This window comes from Anticarsia gemmatalis, chromosome 2, assembly GCF_050436995.1.
Source record: "Anticarsia gemmatalis isolate Benzon Research Colony breed Stoneville strain chromosome 2, ilAntGemm2 primary, whole genome shotgun sequence".
Classification (NCBI taxonomy): domain Eukaryota; kingdom Metazoa; phylum Arthropoda; class Insecta; order Lepidoptera; family Erebidae; genus Anticarsia; species Anticarsia gemmatalis.
Window position 1 is genome coordinate 7,509,896 of NC_134746.1, and position 21,273 is coordinate 7,531,168.

At 36.0% G+C, this 21,273-nt stretch overlaps 1 protein-coding gene across 17 annotated transcripts in view; it reads left to right on the plus strand.

The window, feature by feature from the left end:
- The window catches only part of LOC142982520 (potassium voltage-gated channel unc-103-like), a 41,642-nt gene that overhangs the window by 7,189 nt on the left and 13,180 nt on the right, over window positions 1-21,273 (plus strand). For 7 of the 17 annotated variants that reach the window (XM_076129109.1, XM_076129117.1, XM_076129144.1 and 4 more), the window contains 4 exons: window positions 18,381-18,467; window positions 18,856-19,003; window positions 19,504-19,685; window positions 20,656-20,676. In XM_076129109.1, coding sequence (XP_075985224.1) covers window positions 18,381-18,467; window positions 18,856-19,003; window positions 19,504-19,685; window positions 20,656-20,676 — 438 coding nt within the window. Of the gene's footprint in view, window positions 1-13,398; window positions 13,437-13,577; window positions 14,177-16,816; window positions 17,293-18,380; window positions 18,468-18,855; window positions 19,004-19,503; window positions 19,686-20,655; window positions 20,677-21,273 lie in introns of those variants that run through there. The other 10 variants (XM_076129032.1, XM_076129091.1, XM_076129083.1 and 7 more) reach the window with 8 other exon arrangements.

The window sequence follows — 21,273 nt, forward strand, 5'->3', positions numbered from 1 at the left end:
AGTGTGTTTCGTATACGTAAAAGCTGTCCGTGCATAGACGTGTGACCTATTTATTGACGAAACTCCAAATTGGAACTATTTGTGTTTCGGTACCATAATGAAAATTAACAAACTTTTGCATTTGACAGTTCGCTGAAAAGGTACGAATGCTAACAAAACAAATATTGAAACAAACTAACTATACATGCAGTGAATGTAGATAATATTGCGTTAGTAACTTATATGCAATTTTGTATGAAATTTTGATGAACACCTATTGATTTATAACTAAGTACCTTTAGTTAGACCTGCTGAAAAACAGATATTCCGTTATGATTCAAAGTAGAAGTTTCGCATTATCTTTCCGTTGCAATTTCAACCAGTTTACGTCAACCATCCAGTATTAGATAAATTATAGTGTAAGTTTCTCCCAAGTTGCACCATTTTAGCCCAATTTCTCACGATCCGCATTCAACAAAGTTCTTCTAAAACAAAAAAGTAAATTGGCAACTTAAATAAAAAAGTAAACTTCCGTGTTGCTCAGTGTGATCGTGTTTAAATGTCGTAGGTACGGTAGTATTGTCGTGAAGGTATTCAGGTCGTTTAATATCTGAGCCGTGTCGCACCAACTGCCGCAGATTTAGGACACCGCCTCTAAAATTATAACAATGGACTCAACGGGTTTTAATAAATCAAAAGCACATTTTAATGGAAAATGCCGAACATTCATACTTGTTTTATAAGTAATGGCTTTTCATTTTAGTATGCTATAATGTAGCTGAAGTCGTTAAAACTGGTTGTAAAGGATTATCTTAGAAAGTAATCAATCGATTTTAAATAATTTCACTTAAATTAAGCTACATTACCCTTAATACGAATAACGTCAATTAAGCTCTATTTCGTCTTTTTCACTATTTTGTTTTAAAAAAATATTAAAAGTGACAATAACGAAGGTTTTTAGAAAAACGTAAGAAGTTACGTGTTTAAAACTTTTAATTTATACAAAACCGCAGTGCTGCATTAATATCATGCTGAAATGTTTTACTTTGATTTCAATACAATAACCTATGAGCTTATGATATACACTAGCAACATAATACGCAGGTATTGACTGACTTCAATAGAATACAATGATCGATACCTAAAACAAATATTTGATTTTACGGCCAGGAAATTCATATTATAGTGAAAGTATACGTAACTACATTCATGAAGCGATATTAATTCACATCTTCATTCAAATACAGTCAACAATGATACGTTTAATTCAGTACCAAATACATAGTTTAAAACTTGAAATCAAATATCAAAAGTTAGTTTGTTACGACGTGATCTCGTAAAACTAATTCTTAGCCTGTTTGCTTCCAATAACGGCAAATCAAATGCTTGAGAATTTCATTTCAATAAATATTTCTTGCAAAATTTCACTCACTTTAGAGCTTTACAGATTCTTGAAAGTACTGCCAGCACTTTGGCTTTATTAGAGTAAAATTATAGTCCTCTTTATTTTAAACTTCTGCAAGAAATTTATGCGGAAACATTTTCATAGTAAAGCAGTATAACAATTAGTCAAAAATTCATCCGTAAGCAAACCGAGTTCATTCTTTTCTTTTATAGCAGAACAAAAGCGGGCGTAGCAAGCGCGTTGTCAGAACAACACGACATAATTCAAATCCAAGCTGTTCTATTCAACCCTTTTACTATAGTATAGCACGATTATACGTCCGCTGTGAAGTCAGTTTGATTATTTTTTGAGTTATATGGCTCAAAACAGAATAACCTACAAATATTCAAGGTGATAAATAATACGATATATCAACAATATGTGAGCTTTTCCGACAGTTACGAGTACTAAGTGTTTATCGTTAACCAATATTAATGAATATTTACATATATTGTTTTAACAATAACGTCAATTTGTCAATCATGTGGTTGCAATTATTCCGCAAGCTCATCTAGCCACATTCATATTACACGTTTTCACTGAAAAAGTGATTCATTGTGCAAACTAACCAAACGGTTACTGATTTTAATAGCTTTAAAATGTAAAACGTGATCTGTTAAAACATTCCCAACGATAATGCAAAATGAATTGAGTCGGATAACCCTCAAAATTAATATTTAAAGCCTCGTTTTAATATAAAAGAGATAGAGCGCAATATAAAATAATAAGTCGTACTCGTAAAGTGATTTAATATCGAATCCGCAGTTTAATAGCTTCGGTTGTGGTACTAGTGCGATAAGTGCTGGCAGAAATTATGTTGTTACTTTAATTTCGAGATAAGTTGATGTGAATTTTCAAAACAAAATTTCCCCTTGCTTTGATGTTTTTTTCATCTCAAGGTGGATCTTGGCCTTTGTCAGTCACTGTCTTGTTCTTTTCATGTTCTTATCAAGGTAATCGCTTTTCAAAGATAATGGTACCTCTGAAGTATGCCGTAAGCCGGCCTCGCAAAATTTTGCTAAAGAAGTTGTCCCAGTGAACCGTACCAAAGTAAGCTTCCTAACTAAAGGTTGATTCCGGTCTAAACCAATAAAATGTAATATCGGAACAGCGGCATCGATCCTCTGTCATATAGCTGTATTCGTAAATAAAAAGCAGTGCCTATGTAGAGATAGACAAAGCGAAATAGGTAGTGCAGTGGGTATCGATCCAAGTATTTACGACATGATTGCGAGTTCGACTCACGTTGCTAACTTATAGAGGGCCGACAAAATAATTTATCAATAACAAACAATAAACAAACAGTTTAACGCAAATCTTGGACTTTACTCAGTTTTTTTTTCACTAGAACTTTTGTGAGATCTAGAAAACACAATCTAGAAAACAGTGTACACCACGATATATTATTCAGTTGTGGTTGCAATTTCTTTTACTACTTATTCAATATTAATTTATATTGAACATATAAATCTATATATTTGTCTATAACATTAATTCATAATTAACAAAAAAATATCGATTGATAAAAACCTATTAATTCTTATCTATCGAAACAACTGTCCTTAAGTTAAACAATCAAAAATGTCAATTTACAAATGAATAATTTTAATTTTGTTAACGAACCTTTGCTTCATAAAGTCCACTATTAAAATCTTCACTTCCGAAATTGGTTCAGTTCTCCGACATGAGTATAAATAAATGCGCCGACAGCCTTATAGACACTTCATTTATAATGTAGTGATATTAACTGCACAGGCGAGCATTCCACTGGAAATTCCATGATAAATACAATTTTAATTCTGCTCTGCCTTAAATAAATTAGAGGTAACTGAAAGAAATTGGAATTTGGTCGGTAATAAAAGATAATGCGCGATGTTTTAGTATTGCGTTTCTTCCTCATTTTCAACCTTGCATTTCCTTAAACTTTAATCGGGCTATAGGTAGGCGAATATGTTGCTACACGAACGAGATGCACGTACTCGATAAATCTACTCAATCTAAACCTAAGGCAATCAATGGCCTGCATGTAGTACGTGGTCAATTATTAACTAATACAACGGCAAACTTACTTACCTATACATCAGAGCAGGTGGTAATTCATATAATTGTCTGAATATTCGGATTGGGCGATCATTATCGAAGTCCATTACTGACTCCCACTAATGTGATTCCCGTGTAACTGGCCACTGCGGCAAAACTGATGACATCGTCGGATGTAGGCCGAACGTCCCATGGGACACACTAAGTTGTCCCGGAAACCCACGAGGAAATTAATCAGATAAGATAAAGGAGTCGTGAGGCTCCGAAAAAAAGCACGTATTTTTTATTTGATATTTTTCCTTTGATTTTTATGCTTAGAGTGTAATATTTTTAACATCATTTGTGTCCTGCTGATGAAGACTGACCACACGATACTTTTGCTTGTCTAGTTCTACTTAGAGTCCGTCAAGTAATTCATACAATAAAAACATATTTTTTTTTACGAAGACAATCTGCCGTCTGTTTTGGGCGATTTTTACTCTAGCGGAGGTATCCAACCAGAATCATTATGTGAATAGAATTTATAACAGCCTAAGTCCAATCCTTCCCATTTCCTTATAGATACCAGGTACTACTGTTATCTTGTTATTGGGAGAACCAACCCACGTAAGTACTTGACAAGATTTTCTTATTTCATTTTGGCTGGGGTGGATCTAGTGGTATCGTAAGTAACCTCGGATTACGTAGTCCTAAAGCCGATTTCCAAATTGCGCAAATGTTATCCCACGCAAAACCTATTCAAAAGATCGTTATCTAACATAAGTAAGTAAAAGAGACGTAGGGGACCTACGTACATAAAATGAATTAAAATCTATCCTTGTGATCTAAAACAATGAAAATTGTACGGGTAGAAACACAAAATAAAAATACAGCGCTCCGCCAAAAAAAACTGTTTCCAAAAGGAACTTACGAAGAATGCAAATGACAGTGAGGTTCAACAATTACGGGGCTTCCATTTGAAACGCATAAAAGAAAAAACGTGTTCCAAGTGCCCTTGATACGTTCCTTCCTCGTTCTTTTCAAAGGGATCGCTTGCTTCAAAAGCAACATACGTCATAAGTAGGTTCTGTTAAAAGCGGTAAACCCAGTTTCTGTCTTTGTATAACTAAGCCATAAAAGCCTTTTATTTTTCCCCTTTTTTAAACCCCTAACAAACTACTATAACACATGTAGCGCCATCTATTGACAAACATTTGAACAACTGTTTCTTTGTTCTAAAATGTTGGCATTTTAAATTCTAGTGCTCGCCTCTATAAAGATGTAATTTCACAGTTCATCCTTAATTGAATTTGTTGAGGAAAACTAAAACTACAACAATCACAAAACTTACTGAGAAATTCCAAGATTCTGTAACAACGAAACTGAAATTTAACGAAGTTATTACTACTGTTGCCTGGAATATAAACAATAGTCTAATATTTTGTAAGCTCTACGTTCACAGTGCACGTGAGCGTATTGGAGAATTCGTCTTCCATACACGATTTACTTTACAGTCGTGAAAATACTTTGTGTGTTTCACAATCGTTTCGTGTTTAGACATCATTTGTGTCTGTCATTTGTATGTTTGTAAAGACCGTCCGTATCATAAAAATCCATACTTCCCCATATGGAGCTCGTATCTTTGAATTCAAAAAGTTTTAATGATTCATGTGTATCCTTGTACACATGGCATGAACATGAAATATTCATTAAAATCAAGGAATGCTATTATTAGATCCAACTACTGCATTTGCAACCGTGGAGCATGTATGACGAGATGTATGAATGTGTAATATGCAAAAGTAGTATGTAGAGATCGTAGTAAATTGCGTTCCGTAGTCTCTGCACCCTCCTGGGGGAACCAGACGTGATATACCGACAGAGGTAACATAAAATATATATGTTTCTATAACCAAGATGTATGAGAACGAAACGAATAGTTTTTAACTCTTTGTTCCTCAGAGCAGCGCGGTAACGGGTCTACTCCAATTTAATAATAACAAACAAATATTTCATTAACTAATAATAGTCAAAGATCATTCAATACACTGTTAAAAATTGTGCTCGTCTGAAATGGTTAAATTTTATTCAAGTTCATAGTAAATTATCAATTAAGTGTCTTTCGGAAAGCTTATTTCTAAAAACGTTTTCCTTAAGATTCCGTGTTTAATGGTGGTGACGTAGTATTAATATAGACATATTTCAATATTTATTGGACTTAATAATATCAATCAGTTTTTATGTGATTAAGCATGAATTGCTTCTTTCTAATCCTTAGCCATTAAGCCAAGATAAGAAATACAATTTCAAATCTGAATAAATTCCAAAGCATTCTCAAGGTCTCATCGGGGTTTTCCGTTTACTTTGAAAAAATAATCGGGAAAATCTCCCAAGTTAATATTGTTTAATTTACAAATCCAATATTGGTTGTAAATTGCTTGAGGCGCTATGTTTTAAGCGTCAGCAAACAAACCTAAAACGACTTGTAATATTTATTGTCTTCTTTTGTGGATTTTTCCCGTTTTTAATCTTCCTGGAAATGTTTCTTGTTCTCCCCCATTGATGAACCGACGGCTTATCTAACTGTGACGAAGAGCAGTCACTTCAAAGATGGTTGGCTGTACTTTTTTTGTTATTCACCCATGCCTTATACTCAGTTTCAGTTATTTTTAACAGAAAATATAGTCGGCTCACATTTTTCAGTGCTTGATAAAAATACTGAGTGTGTGATTTTATTATTAAACAGAAATTAGATAACTAATGTCTTAGTTATCTTAAAAGCTGTATGTGAACTAGTCAAATAGTCTTCAGAATTTCAGTTATCTCAAACTGGCTATAGTCTTTATGATTAACTGTTTTTGGTTTAATAGTAGAACTACTAAAATGCGCTTTGTCATGACTATTATATGACGTATTTATGACCATTTTGATAATTAATCGTATTACAGTTGATTACAGAATTTTGTAACACTCGCAGTGACGTACTTAGTAGATAAGAAATAAGTGATTTTACTCCTCCCATATTTATGTGACGTGTTTAGAATCAATATTTTAAATCAAAATATAATCAGTAATAGTAACCAATTCAATAACACGACTGTCGCATTTCCCAACTCCACACTTACAACAGAAATCTTATAATGCAATGCCTTCTAATTCGCTCTTGAAAAAAAGGTAAAACACTTTAAAAGTTATTCTAAAAATCTACCAAATTTGACGAAGTCTAGTACTAAGGTAAACTACGTAATAGGTTACGTGGCTAACACTGATTTATCGAAGACACAACAATCGTTCTGAATACCATACCTCGCCATGTTTTTTTAGGGCTGACCTTATATTGGAATCCAAACCCCAAGGCCGCTATACAAAATGCGAAGAATCCGAGCAGGAATGAACTCGTTCAGCGATATTTTGTTTGCTAGGAACTTGTTTTAATACAAATAATGTCACGTATTATAAATGTCTTTATTAAGGCGGGTATGCTCAAAGAATATTTCCGTGCTTCTCGTGACTTGCTACCCTAATATTTAGTATTCATTTGAAACGAGTAATAAATAATACAGTTGATTATTGACCATTATCAAAACTGCACAATGCACATGTTATTCATATACATCATAATATTATAATAGTGTATGTTTATTTATAAAGCTACATACATTTTAACTTAACAACACATTTCAAAAGCTTTTAGTATGTCTTAAATATTGCGATAAAAGTCAATAAAATCGGTGAGGTAATAAACCAGAGTTACGTTATATTTCGACGCGGACATCGCCGCAGACTGGGGCTAGTATATTATATTTATGAACGATAATAACAGGGTATTGGTTAAATTGATGTTTCATCACTTTTAGTACCTACAAGTTATCGTGTGAAACGCATCAGATTTTTACATGAAAATGTATTTACCTAGTATAATAAAGTGATAGATATTTTTTACAAGAATCTAGTAAATTAAATTACTTAACTACAAAGTTGCAAGTCATTCATGATCCGCCCTTTCACAAACATGGACCGTTATCAAAGATTCGCTAAAAGAGAGAGCTCATTCCTCTCATTAGCGCTTTCTTCAAAGAGAAACCTCTCGTAAAATGCAAACGAATCGTTACCAAGTATCTGACTGTCGATATTCTGTACCATTATCCTCATTTACTTCTCGAAAGTGATTTCGCTTCCGTGATGTGACTGACAAGTGTCGATTACTGGAGCATCAAAGGGCTCGTTGACGTAGAATGGAACGATCTGATGATGCTTTGCAACCTTTTGCACGTTTCGCACTTACATTAATGTTGCAGCTTGATAGTACAGTACTGTAAAGTACACAACCCATTAGTGAATTTGTGATTGTGTTATCAAATTGTATAAGATTGTGAAATATTAACGACTGTAGTGTATGACAAAAGAACATTTTGTAAATAAATTCAAATGGCAACCACAAAACACGAAAGCGACAAGATAGTATCAAAAGTTCGTAACAGCTCAGCGTTTTATACTTCGGAGTCTACGAAAAATGTTGACTGTTCCGATTGTCGTTAACAAAACTAGTCAAAGGCTTTCGACCGACTTGCACTACTTTAATACAACGATGACCTCTATAAAAATGATATAACAATAGTTGGAATATTCGTTATTACTACATGTTATCTTTTGCAACAACAATGTTATTTTATAATTGTTCAATGGCTGCAGGGTCCATTTTTCCATCGTCAGTTAACTTTATTTCACAAATAATTTAGTCATCGACTATCGACTTTAATATGAAATCCCGATCAGCGCCTTTAATGGGAGCAGTAAAAAATATTTTTTGAGTACATTTAAAGTGTTTAAATCTCGATGCCCGATAGTACCAACTGTAGTATTTATTTATTAAATAAGGAGCCTATTTTTAAAGGCTAGTGATTCTTTGAATAAGGTTATCTGAAGATGAAATAAAAACTCCTTTTTTAAAAAAAAATATAAATTTTAAACAGTAAAACACACAAAAGACACAATATTTTCGTTATAAAAGTTATTGTATTGGTTTCACGTACTCGTACAGTCGTACAGCACTAGCTCTTCCGAGTTACTACCCGTCTTCAATTTTAAGTCGCATTGGGAACATAAACCTAAATATAAAACGGTTTTATATTTTATTCATAGTACAATAACGTTACAATCTTCACTAAGCACATACTTATATTGTTCTTTATTGTGCAATTAACACTGAATCACTGGCTAACTAATGCTGTTTTTTGTGGATAATAAGTATTTTCATGATTTACTCCAAACTATTTACTTACTCATGACTTTTTTATTTCCATATATACCTACATGACATAAGAATTCGATTCGACATAACTACCAAAAAATCTAAATCATTCTAATTATTACGAGGATTAAAATTAATATCACAATTTTCTCTTCACTCTGCTTATTAGAAACTTTATGTCCAACATTGAACGGAGCATTACATTATTTAAACTAAATGGTTCTGAGAGCCAGTCCCATCAAATTAAAGCGATACTGTAATCCTTACTTAATTAAACGTCTTGTCTAGAACACTACAGTTCCATACGAAGTAATAGAGATGACGGCTGCGGCTCGAAAGTCAGGCATAAATCGAATTCCGCTAAGTCGGATTTGTAGTACGTCAGACCGACGCAAAGCGAATATACTTGTACACATGTACACGAGCACGTATATACCACAGTGTACCTAGGGTATTAACTTTACTCTGCGCTTTCAACTTTATCATACTATGTAAAATCATAACTCATGCACAAAGAGATTTCGTTAAATCCTATGCGTGTGTGTGCACAGGTGGCGAGATTGTGTTAGGGAGTTAGTGCACTGTGCTTACATCGGCTGTGCTCATTCTGCGCTAAGCTTTAATGACGTTTACTAGACTAGTTAGTGACACCCGTATTGACTTTGTCAGAACACCTAGTTTTCATTTGGCTGTCAGTCATGCTTCAAAGACAGTAATGAAAATTTGACTTTATACATTTGATAACTCTAAATTCGATGATTCGATGTTGTATCACATAAAACTTAATCAAATATAAGTAATATTTTCAGAAAAAACAGTTTTGTTCGCAAGAATGTAGAACTTTTTATAGTCCCGCAACTTTTAGCAGAAACTAGTTTCGTAAAAGTTTATTTGAGGTTTCGAGAATTTACTAAGAACTATTCATAAGTTTCAAATTCAATATTAAAAGAGATTCTTCTTGTAACATTTTCGTTTAACATGATATTTTGTTACATAATCTTGGATGTCAGTTATGTATGGCTTTTTTTTCTATCGGTTTCAGGAATAAAAGTTATTAATTGTTTAGACATTAAACTAATTAGACCGCTGTCTCAAACAAAATGAGATAAAATAAGCTAAGAGTCACCAATCGTTAATGAAATGAATGCTACCGAGATTTCTTAAGCATTCAAGTCATTTACATCCAGATAGTTCTGTATAGAAACCATTAAAATAATTGCTTTATGAATTAAATGTTTCACTCCAACCCCTCGGTGGCTACTCCCATTTTACTAAGTACATAAATCAGAAAGCTTAGTTGCGCAATAATGTGAAGGAGTTTATCTATGTGTGCCTATCGGTGTCTATCGCGAGTCCTTGAACTATCGCGTGCTAATCGCTCGCGAGGTTCAGCCCGCGCCAATCTAACGCCCATCTTTGTGCTGACGTAGCACATCGATATACGCTATAACTACTTATTACAACACTTTCACTGTAAAGGGTAAGGTGCCTTTTTAATTGTGCTACGAACACGTAGACCGTCTACGATTTCGTAGCTTCGTAGCACTTGACATTGCGAATACGTGTGGAGTATTTGACATTGAGGTTTAACAACTAGAAAATGTTGTTTCCCTGAATAAAACTAGTGGCGCTTATTATTTCCTTATTAAGTTATATCAATACTTTAAGTGATTTATGATCGCCCTTCTAGTTGACGAACATGCTGATAAAGTAGATAGATTTTAATGATATGCCTCATACATCAATAGTATGTTTTACAATAAAACTTCTGAATAATAGATGATTAATTAGAAGCAACGAAAGTTTAATCTTCATACATAATCACTTGATTTCCAATAGTATACCAATGATATCTGCTTCGATAAGACTGATACAAGTAATTTGATTAAATCGACTTCCTCATCCATTATCAAAATGTTTATTATTTCAAGTACTCCCCTGAGTTTCGGCGATGAAGTTTACATTTGCCCTTGAATACATTCGGCTGGAACATGTCACTGACATTAAAATTGTGTATTTAGAGTCTCTCGCTTATGAAATGATCGTTGTGTATAAAGGTCAGGCCTCCATACATTAAATACACCAGTCTAACCTCTCTGAACTTTGTTGTTTTATAATGCCGACACACCAAGCACATAGTGCGAGACATAGGCCTGCTTTTACTCTTTCTGGATAAGTGTCAGATAGCTTATCGGCTAAATTTAGACAGTTGTTTTTATACACTTAGGTACTGTCACTTTTTTTTGCAGTTGAATGACACTTATTAGTAAGCTATGAAACTAACCCTTATGACTTTGTATTAAGACTATCTTAAGACACATTATTTATGTTTTTTTATTATATGATAAGTATTATTTTTCTACAATTATTGTGATTATTAGCAAATAGCGATGTACTACAGTAGGTTGTTATTAAATGACGTATTGTTGTCAACTGAGTAACATGCTCATTTAGGAGGACGTATTGATTAATATTTAAATGACTTTAAGACACGAGGAAGCCAGAGCTCTTTCATAAAACAGATTAATCTAACTGTGCCTGTATGAATGTCAAAATTCCTACACATCTATCAAGCATACAATAACATCGGGATGTGTTGGAATTTTTTGACGCAAACTGACTCAATGGGGAATACATCGTTGTAGCTTGACATCACGTGTCGTCAGAAAGACTAACGTTTACAGTCACATTGATTTAGTACCTAAGTAAGTTAGCTTAGACTCTAAATCTAGTAAATCGATAGTATCTAGTAAAAACGAGTGCGAACCTGCTGCAGTGCTTCACATACGACCGGTGTGAACATTCTCTATAAATCGTGAACTTATACAAGCTTATAGACACGTTTTGGTTCGTGTACGATTGACAGGTGTCACTAGAGAAATGTACGAGCCACGTAAACAAGCTCTCACGTGGTGCTGACACGCCGTTTACTCTCAACAGTGTGGTAATACGATTCTCTACTACTATCAACTGTCGAAAACTGGCTAGCTGTCAAGAAATTTTGGATAAAATCTGATTAAGGGATGCCGTAGGAACTATTTTTGCAGTACATTATAAATGTCAGATTCTCGACTCTCGATAGTACCGACTGTAGAGAATTGCGCCATAATCAACTGTGATATACAATACACTTGCAGACAAGACCCATTGTGTTAACACCTTAACTGAGTAGTCACATTTGGATATAAATGGCACGCGTGTGTGCGACTAATTAATGAAATTCAATACGCAGATAGGAATCTGTCAACATGACTACATTTTGATACAAAATTATAATTGATTTTCACAGTAAAGTAAACACACTCACTGTCCCCGCTCTGTTTGTATTGAGCAGCATTGTTTGTTAAATGGAAAGGATTATTATATTTTGAAGCATCTGCAAATATATGAACTAATTTGTTAATTTTACGACGGTTTTCTATAGAAAGGTAGACAGGAATAACAAGCAGTCACTTTTCCCCATTATTATTTTCGGTCTCTTAATCTAAGAAGCGAGCCTTTAACTGTTTGTTGATACAATATTTTAATTATTACATATTCGTGAGTTCTATCAGGCTTATTAACGAAAATATTGGTATTTTAGAACATGACAGAAGACATTACAAAGACAGTTATGTTAGCTTCTTAAAGTATTAATTTATTTTCAATGTTATTAAGTTATCTTGATAATGATCTTTGGGTACTGTGTGACAGCATAAAATCACAGCTGTTGCAATCTGATGGAAATGTCAAGCAACAATAATAGGTAATACTTGTAAAAGATAAACGAAGCGTGATCGTGCCAGCCTTGTGTTGTATTATGATAAACTAGCTTCAGACCGCGACTTCGCTCGATGAAAACGTTAAATGCCTATTATTATATGGATTTTATAGTTCTTCTATTTTGAGAAAGATTCATACTTAGTTGCGGACCTGAATAAAGCAGGCGGCGTTTACGTACATACTAATGGGATAAATTATTGTGTGAAATATCAACGTAGAAAGAGAACAGCAAGCTGAGTATTATGATTTTACCGTACTGTGGTATATAAAGTAAAAGCTTAAAGTCAGTCGACAATAATTAAAAGTTGTATGTTTGCTGGCGAACGTTAGACCAACGAAGCATTGTACTACAAAACAAAACTAAAGCCAACAAACTATCACATAAATCGAAGGCGAGCACAGGTGGCATCCACACTACCAACTATTAATTTGTGCACCACTCGCCTACACACAACAAAAACACAAAATAGTTCCTAACTATTTGTCTGCTCACTTTATAACGATAAGTACTCTCAAAGCTTTTGTTTATCTATGTAGATTGTTTACGTGATTCTCACGTGATTAACATTTTATTGTAGAAATTATGATTTAATCTTATCTGGCAAGGCCATACTAGTTAAAATGAATCTTAAGAATTTCAACCTCATCGTGATGCATTAAGAATTACATTTCCGATCAAATTCCATCATGATTAAAGGATAATCCGAAAAATAACTATGTACACGCCGCGTGCAATGATATCATTATCGGGACATTATAATAATAAACGATAACGTAGCTCATAATCAATAAACAAATAACAAAACGTACGCCTGTAGTATCATAAAATAAATTAAATTATTTGTTGGTCGGTTGTTGGCTTGTGGGGGGCCTTAATATCGACGTGTCACGTGATCGGTGTCGGCGGCGGCGGCAGTGGCGGTGGCAGTGGCGGCGAGTACATCCCGCGAGGTGGCACACGGCACGCGGCATGGCGACACCGTGCGTTTCAGCTCAAATATTCGATGGGTAGAAGGGGAGGTTGTGCGAGGTCACGCCTGTACTCGGCTGTCTCCGCCGCCGCCCGCCGCCGCCCGCCGCCGCCCGCCGCCGCCGCTCGGCGCAGCTCGGCACTCGGCCGGCGTCGACGCGCGCACAGCGACCTCTTGCGTGCGCCGATACAGTACCCCATCGAGTTTACGTCCAGCGACCACGCTGCGGACTCTGCCGCTTCTCACACTGCCATCGAATTGTTATCTTAATATCGTTCCTAGGCGACTCGCCTTTAGAGAACGACGCCGCGAATTATAGCTTAAATCGTATATCCGCTACACGACACACTTAACAAACGCATAACCGACCAAACGGGCCGTCATACCGTAAACGAGTCAAGCGCTTAATCGATCGACTGCATTAAAAAGTAAAAATTATTATTATCGTTTTGCAGTCGTCCTTTGCGGATTTTGTTGCGCTGCGATAGGTGTTTTTTAGTTTAACTTTATACACATATATTTAAGAGTGGTGAAATATCGCTTAGGCTTAAGAACTAGTCAATATAATACGAGTGTGGTGCCGTCCCGTGCTTAGTTCGCTCAGTGTCAGTGCGTCACTTGTCGAGAGGTGTTATTGTTCCTTGGTTTGGTTGCGAGCTTAGCGTTTTATATTGTTTCGATTGGTTGTTGCTTTGTTTTGATATTCTCGTGGGAAAAACGCGATCCATGCTTGGAGTTATGACTACCATGGTATGGTTTCCTTTGTCTACGTTATTTATCTCATTTTTCTCTTCTTAGTAAAGGAAGGTAGTTCACGTACATTATCACATTTGAATCGATGCTTTTAGCCTGAACGAATGTTACAACATTTTATGAAAGATCACAGAACTCATTCGTCTTTCATAATATCTTGTAGGGTTTGTTGGTTCTGACTGAGTAGTTGGTATCTAGCCATTTATAACTAGTAATTTTGGTATTTTATTTAGTGGTTTACATCGTATTTCTGTAATAAGGCCGTGCTTCTCGCTTTGGAGGCTTCATTGTAACGTAAGTTACAGACGCTGTATTGTATCTATCTGTATACTCATAGTATGGCGACAGTCTATTGTAACAACTATGCAGAGCATGCAGCCCCTCCCACTACTCTTCATATTCTGGAAGGATTTCCTCTGGATCGTAGGCTTGAGTTGCGCTACATACAAGACCCATCAAATCTCGCATTGTTGGCGTAATGCACAGCTTTAATTCATCTGTAGCTACTACATCTGAACGATACTGAACACATACCTATTACATAACGATTTATATAAACAGTGTTGTTTGGAAAACCTCTCTCACTGTCAATGATTACCGAGAGTCCTCTACATATAAATATATGCAGCGTCATTCAAAGCTGAAACAATGAGAACACTAGACGGTGGTCCTTTTATTCTTTCATACACTTGTAACAATCGTGACTGAATAGGCGTTCCTAGTATATGAAATATGTATGTATTCCATATTAATATGCTCGTATAATGGATTCGAAAAGAAATTACTGCACAATTTGAATTTCAAATTCAATACATTACAATATTGGCAGCTGCTGGGTGTTATTAACAAAGTACTCTACAGAGTAGGTACTTATGAAGCAAGTCCACCAAAAGGCATACAATATACGTATTAGAGTTATAAGTATTCGACACTGTATCGATGTATTATACTCTGTAGGCAAACTGACATTTGCTTTATACGTATTTCGGTGCGACACTTGTATGAAAATTGTATAATACCTCGACGACGCCTATATGTTCTTTGTTCTTGCAACCATTGATATTGTTGAATATACATAACTTACTAGTGTCTGTTCGTTCTTCATTATTAGGAGCGCTTTAATCTTATGATCGTTGATACAAGTCAATATCTATGATGTAACTGAAGTTAACATTTAAAGTAGTCGATATTTTTTGGCAGGGTTATCCATTTATAAAAGTACAGCGAGCAAATTTCCTATACCTAAAAATACCACATAACATTTTTTACATCTGCTCAATATAGAAGTAGAGTTCGTGAACGAAAAGCAAATTTAAACGCCTGTATAGTCTGAAAGACCCCTTTCATAATTTCAAACTGTTTTCATACACTTCGAGAATAGGTCAAATCAAATATTAAAATACTACTGCGTACATATCTAAGCGCACAGCAGGTCGAGATTGTAGTAGCCTCGGAGCGTAAACGTAGTATTTCCTTTAAACAAAGCAACAATATATTATGAAGAAAGTAATTTCACGTGAAAATGTAATGCATATTTTAAATGTAAGGTTCAAGTTTTGAGCGCATCTCTGGAGCCTCGTAAAACTAGTTTACGTAATATCGCACTCAGCACTAAACATGTATGCAATAACATATAGGTGCCTACTTCACACCGTGTAACGTGCTATTGCTAGGCTTCGCTGAGTTTCAGCAATCTTCGTCCTATTAAATCTCTTGCTATCTGAATATTAAGCTTAACATAACATATTCAGATAGTCGTGCGCAGTAATTAAATGTTCTATTTTTATATATAACTTTAGATGCCACAATTAATGATATTTTAATTATTATGTGCACACAATATAAATCTGGCATTATAATATAAAAAATAGTTTGGTAAATACTTATTTGCGCCTATATCGTTATTACATAATGTGAGATTCGATTCAGTGTATTAATATTCAATTAAACCAGTATATCTACTTATATGTATATAAAGCATCGCTTGCTAAATGCTAGCTGCATTGCTTAATGCAAATATTATTATTAATTTAATCATCGTGATTCATTCATTACAATCGACTCGTTCTGATAACAGAAATGTCAAGTCATACTATTTTCACAGTCGTTTTCCTTAATGTTTATTACTCATCGGATTATGATAGAGTTATGATAGATAGAGGAATTTATAAAAATCGTGTGATTTATTAAATAGTCAGTGGTACAGCACAGAAAGAGCATCGAGTGTTGTAAAGACCTTTCATCTGCCACATCTATTATAAAGCGTTCAATGTCAGTTTCGTTGTCTCCGTCATTATTCACGTGCTGCGACAACGGCGAGAAACGTCTTGCGCACATTGAACATGTGCATAAAAAGATGAAAAGAACCGACTTCCCATTGACACAGTGTCTTGAATGAGGCCCGGCCTCGTTCTCCGCTTTCAGGCGCTCGTAGCTGTATGCCTATTAGACATGCTCTATACACTCCGACTACCTACTGTCTCAGCCAACATTTGTGAAAACTTAAGCAGGCGCTTACGAATATCTTTTCGTATAGATGCGTTTCCTATCGCCTATTTTAATACCATAATGCTATCGTGACGAGATCCTTATTCAAAACCATACCATCGTAAACATGTCGTAATTTCTACCATGCAGAATCTTCTGAAATACAATAATACTAATACATAAATACGATTACCGAAATAGAAGAGAAGGAAGAGTGTCAAGTGTACGTGGGAATAGATCGATCATCTATGCAAAACTCGGCAATCGCGCTTCTCGAGTCGGCGTCGGCGTTCGAGCGAGCCGTGCTGGAATGTGAGCACCTGGAGGCGTCGGAGCACGGTGGGTTCCGGTGAGAACGTTGGTGCGGCAGCGGCATGGAGGAGCGCGGGCCCCCTGACGTGCCGTTGATCGTGACCCCGCCGTGCGCCGGCGCCGGCGGCGGCGCAGCGCTAACCACCTCGCGGCGCGCCGCCTCCGCGCGCGGCTCGCGCGATGACCCGCCGCCCTCCACGTGGCGCTCGTCGGTGCGTGTGCGCGACACCGGTTTCCGCGGCTCTCGCAAGAGCGTCGTACGCCTCGAACCGCCCTGTAATGGCCTCAACGGGTTGCCTGCCATCGGCAAGGAGGTAATTCATTTATCTCTTTGCCAGATAATATCTTACGTGGAAGAGTGATTAACCGCTTAACATGTATAAAAACAGAAGGAAATTCAATGTGCGATTCACTCTATATGAAGAATTGGTAGTTCTTATGTCGAATATTTCTGAACTCTAGATTACATAAGTGTAAAAAACTAAGTTGGCGTGATCTTTATATATTACAGAAGTGACCTTTAAAATCTGTCGTACGATAACAGACGGGTCGCTACAGTTGGGGCGGGAAGCTATTAAATAATAAATACTAATAGCGCACGCAGAATGAAGCAGCGAATGAATTATTTACTTATTTCACACCTCTGCGACCTCCACAGGGAAACCGAGCCAATCCCAATACACATTATATCTCATCAATTATTTCCGAGGTGACATTTTAGAACCGTCGCTACTGCATTTTCGTCTCTAGTAGATAACTGTGGAACGATCATAATATCGCATTCATTAAAAACAAAAGACGGTCGATACTTTATCCCTCAGATTCATTCTTAAGAACATCAATTTAAATGTTAGAATAAATAAGTGAGCAGAATTCCTACCATAGATACATATAAATATGAATTATGTGTTAAAACCGTTTAACGTCAGAATTAAAATTAAAAGCATCAACTTTCATCTAGTTTGCATACACGCAAATATTTCATGCATTAAAATTCCATAGTTATAAACCGTAGCTTTGAGAATGAATTTTCTTTCAAAATTGTTACATTATGTTTTAAATTATCATCATGAATGAATGCTCTTGGTAAATTGCATCTTGTTTTGAGCAATGACTACGCACGTTCGCAAAAACATGGACTTGAAAATGTTGCAAACACATCTGTTAAACGTAGTTATGTAGTTGTTTAGTAGTTTTAAATGACTGAATTGTATCGAAAACACAAGTAAACGTATCATTAATAATGTTGAACATAAAACGTATAAATACAAATATGGTAAACACGTACATGTACAATACAGGGGTATAAAACCTGAGGCTACAAAGGGTGTAGAACAGAGCACACTGGCAGGCTGTTGCTTTGTGCCGTGCACGTTTAGACTCATGCCGTCATTGTTCGCAGGTACTGTCACTGGGCGCGACGGGCGGCCACAAGGGAACCACGCAGCCTTCTCATCCCTGCACTATCCTCCACCATTCTCCTTATAAGGTATGTGTTTATATTTATATCGTAATTGATCAATAAAAATATTAATTATGAATCCAGTTCAAAAAACTTTTTAAATTGCAATATCCTTCAAGCCTTCGAAAAAAAACAAAGCATTTTAAAATTAAGCGCAAAAATTTGCTAAACATTGTTATATGTATTGATATCTAGATGTTTTTATTTTACGCTATAATGACATATTAATGATATTATTATACACCATTTGAAGTGTTACAATTAGTAGGTCGAATTAAAAAAAAACATAATATACAATCGTCGCAATGACCTCGCTGTAACGACACGCAACCTGCTACGGCTTTACATATTTGTGCTTTTAAATATTTAAAGCGAGTGTCGAAATCGATTAATATAACAATCACCGCTATTGCAGGCCGCTTGGGATTGGTTGATCCTAATACTGGTGATCTATACGGCGATATTCACTCCGTACGTGGCCGCCTTCCAACTGAATGAGCCCGACTTCGATAAACGTTCCCGCAGCTTCGGCGAAGATCCTATAGTAGTCATCGACATGATAGGTAATAATATATCTGTTTGTTTGACGAAATATTTTCGCAACATCATTATTTATAATAAATCCTAAAGAAAAATGGCTATGGATGTTGGCTACGATACTTATTTTTATATGGATCGTAGCCAAGAAATGTAGAAAACCTTGGGGTTTTGTTCCATCCATAAATGTATCTAAGCCAACTACTCGTAGGTATCTCGTTTTGCATTTATGTACTCCAATAACTAAATCTAGGGCGGTGCTAATAGTTTTGTCTGAACAAAGTTGGTGGTATTTATTTAAGTACAATCGAAGCACGCAGATATGGATACGTGTTTTTCTAATACCTAAATGCACCCTTTTCATAACTTACTCATGAAAGCAAATGCGATGCATAAGTCCACTGATGCGGACGAGTGCGGCTCACTTGACTTAAGAGGGAGTCTTCATGCATGTCATTAGTTACCGTTTATCATTTATTTAATCAGTTATTGTGACATAAGACTCAATATAATGTTTTATTTTCAGTGGACGTGACGTTCATAATAGACATCCTGATAAACTTCCGCACCACGTATGTGAACGCCGCCGACGAGGTGGAGTCGGACCCCGCCAAAATCGCCATGCACTACTTGCGTGGCTGGTTCCTTATCGATCTGGTCGCCGCCATCCCATTTGACCTTCTACTCTTCGGCACCGACACCGACGAAGTGAGCTGACATTCCCTCCCACCTACATACACCACATTTGGTTTCATCTCACATACGATACGTACACAAACTTCAATTAGAATTAGACTACAAAAAGGAATGGCTGAATAGAAGAGAAAAACACCAGCGGGCTTACCGTGATTCGCAAACTCGTATCGATTGTCGCACAACCGGCTCACTCGCAGACTGCGAGAATCGATTCAAATCGTTTTTGGAGCGTGAACTGAGTAAGTTTGCTTTTCACGGTGGATATCCAGACGATCAATTGTCCGAAACAGTGTCACAGCTCTCGGGATCCCGAACTTTAGAACATTAAGAATTGACAAAATACCAATGCTGTTAAAAGTCGTGTATAAAAATAACACAGTGGTCACTAGTGGAGGCCATACAGTACAACAAGATTAGGGTGACGAAGCACGATACATTCCGCATAGTGAAGGGTTAAAATAGGTCATAAGAATATGAAAGCGAACTAGGTCAAGTTAGGGTTGCGATAAGTATTTCAAGACGAAACAATATGTATTTAGATACTTATTATTATCTGTTTTAAGCAACACTTTGAACAGTATCGTTCGGGATGAATGTTTATTTCGGACAAATGAAGTTCTGGTTATTTAATAGCGAGTCACGTAGTTGTGGAATGCAGTCAATGCAAGTGTCACCATCGACTAGGACCACAGCCGATCACTTAAAGATCCCACTTTACTATCGAATCAATTAGCTATTTGTAAATTATTTTTAAAACAATCAAAATTTGTAAACCCGTCAAAAATCATATCATTCAGTATGTTTTGTTCGTAAGCAAAGTTGATTTGTGATTTTATTTTAATTTAAGACTACTAATTATTACCCGTTGATTTTGTTGACGATTAGTAACCAGTCGTTTATTTTATCATTTATCAAATAGTCAAGTTGTGGAGAACCCGAAGGTGGGTGCGTATTGAATTTGTAATACCATTTCTTGTTACAGCAGGGGCTGGAAAGTGATGAGGTATACCATCTTTGTGAACTATTTTTATGTTGCTGCCACTCAATTTTATTATATTTTTAGTTGACATATTTTATTCATTAATTTCCACTAGCCATTTTGAATCCACTAAGTGAATGCGTTAATGGAAGATAAGGACGCTTCCCATGAGCAAAATGTCAGTCATTATCAAGTCGTACACCGTGCCACCGTGCCATCGTGCCCGACATCTAACGAGGCCCACTCGCAGCTGTATCACGAGCTTGGCCGCCGCCAGGATACCCCTCTCTGACTGTGTGCCGGCGTCTGGTCTACCCCGACTAGACACGGCTCCGCCTAACATTTCATTATTTCAATCAAGTGAACTAGAGCAAGTCTCGACTTTCACTGTTATCTAAATAATAATCAGTGCTGGTGTTTGAACAACTAGTCAATATAACAATACGAAACGCCACGTTAAAACGTGGACTTAGAATGCGTTTTGGTTTAAAAGTAAAAGTTGGAGGGCTTTCATCTTTTATTTAAATTTGAGCATAATATATTTTAGCTTTTTTCTAGCACATTCAAGCAAGAGAATTATAGTTTTGTAAGAATATACTTGCATAAGTATTTACTATCATA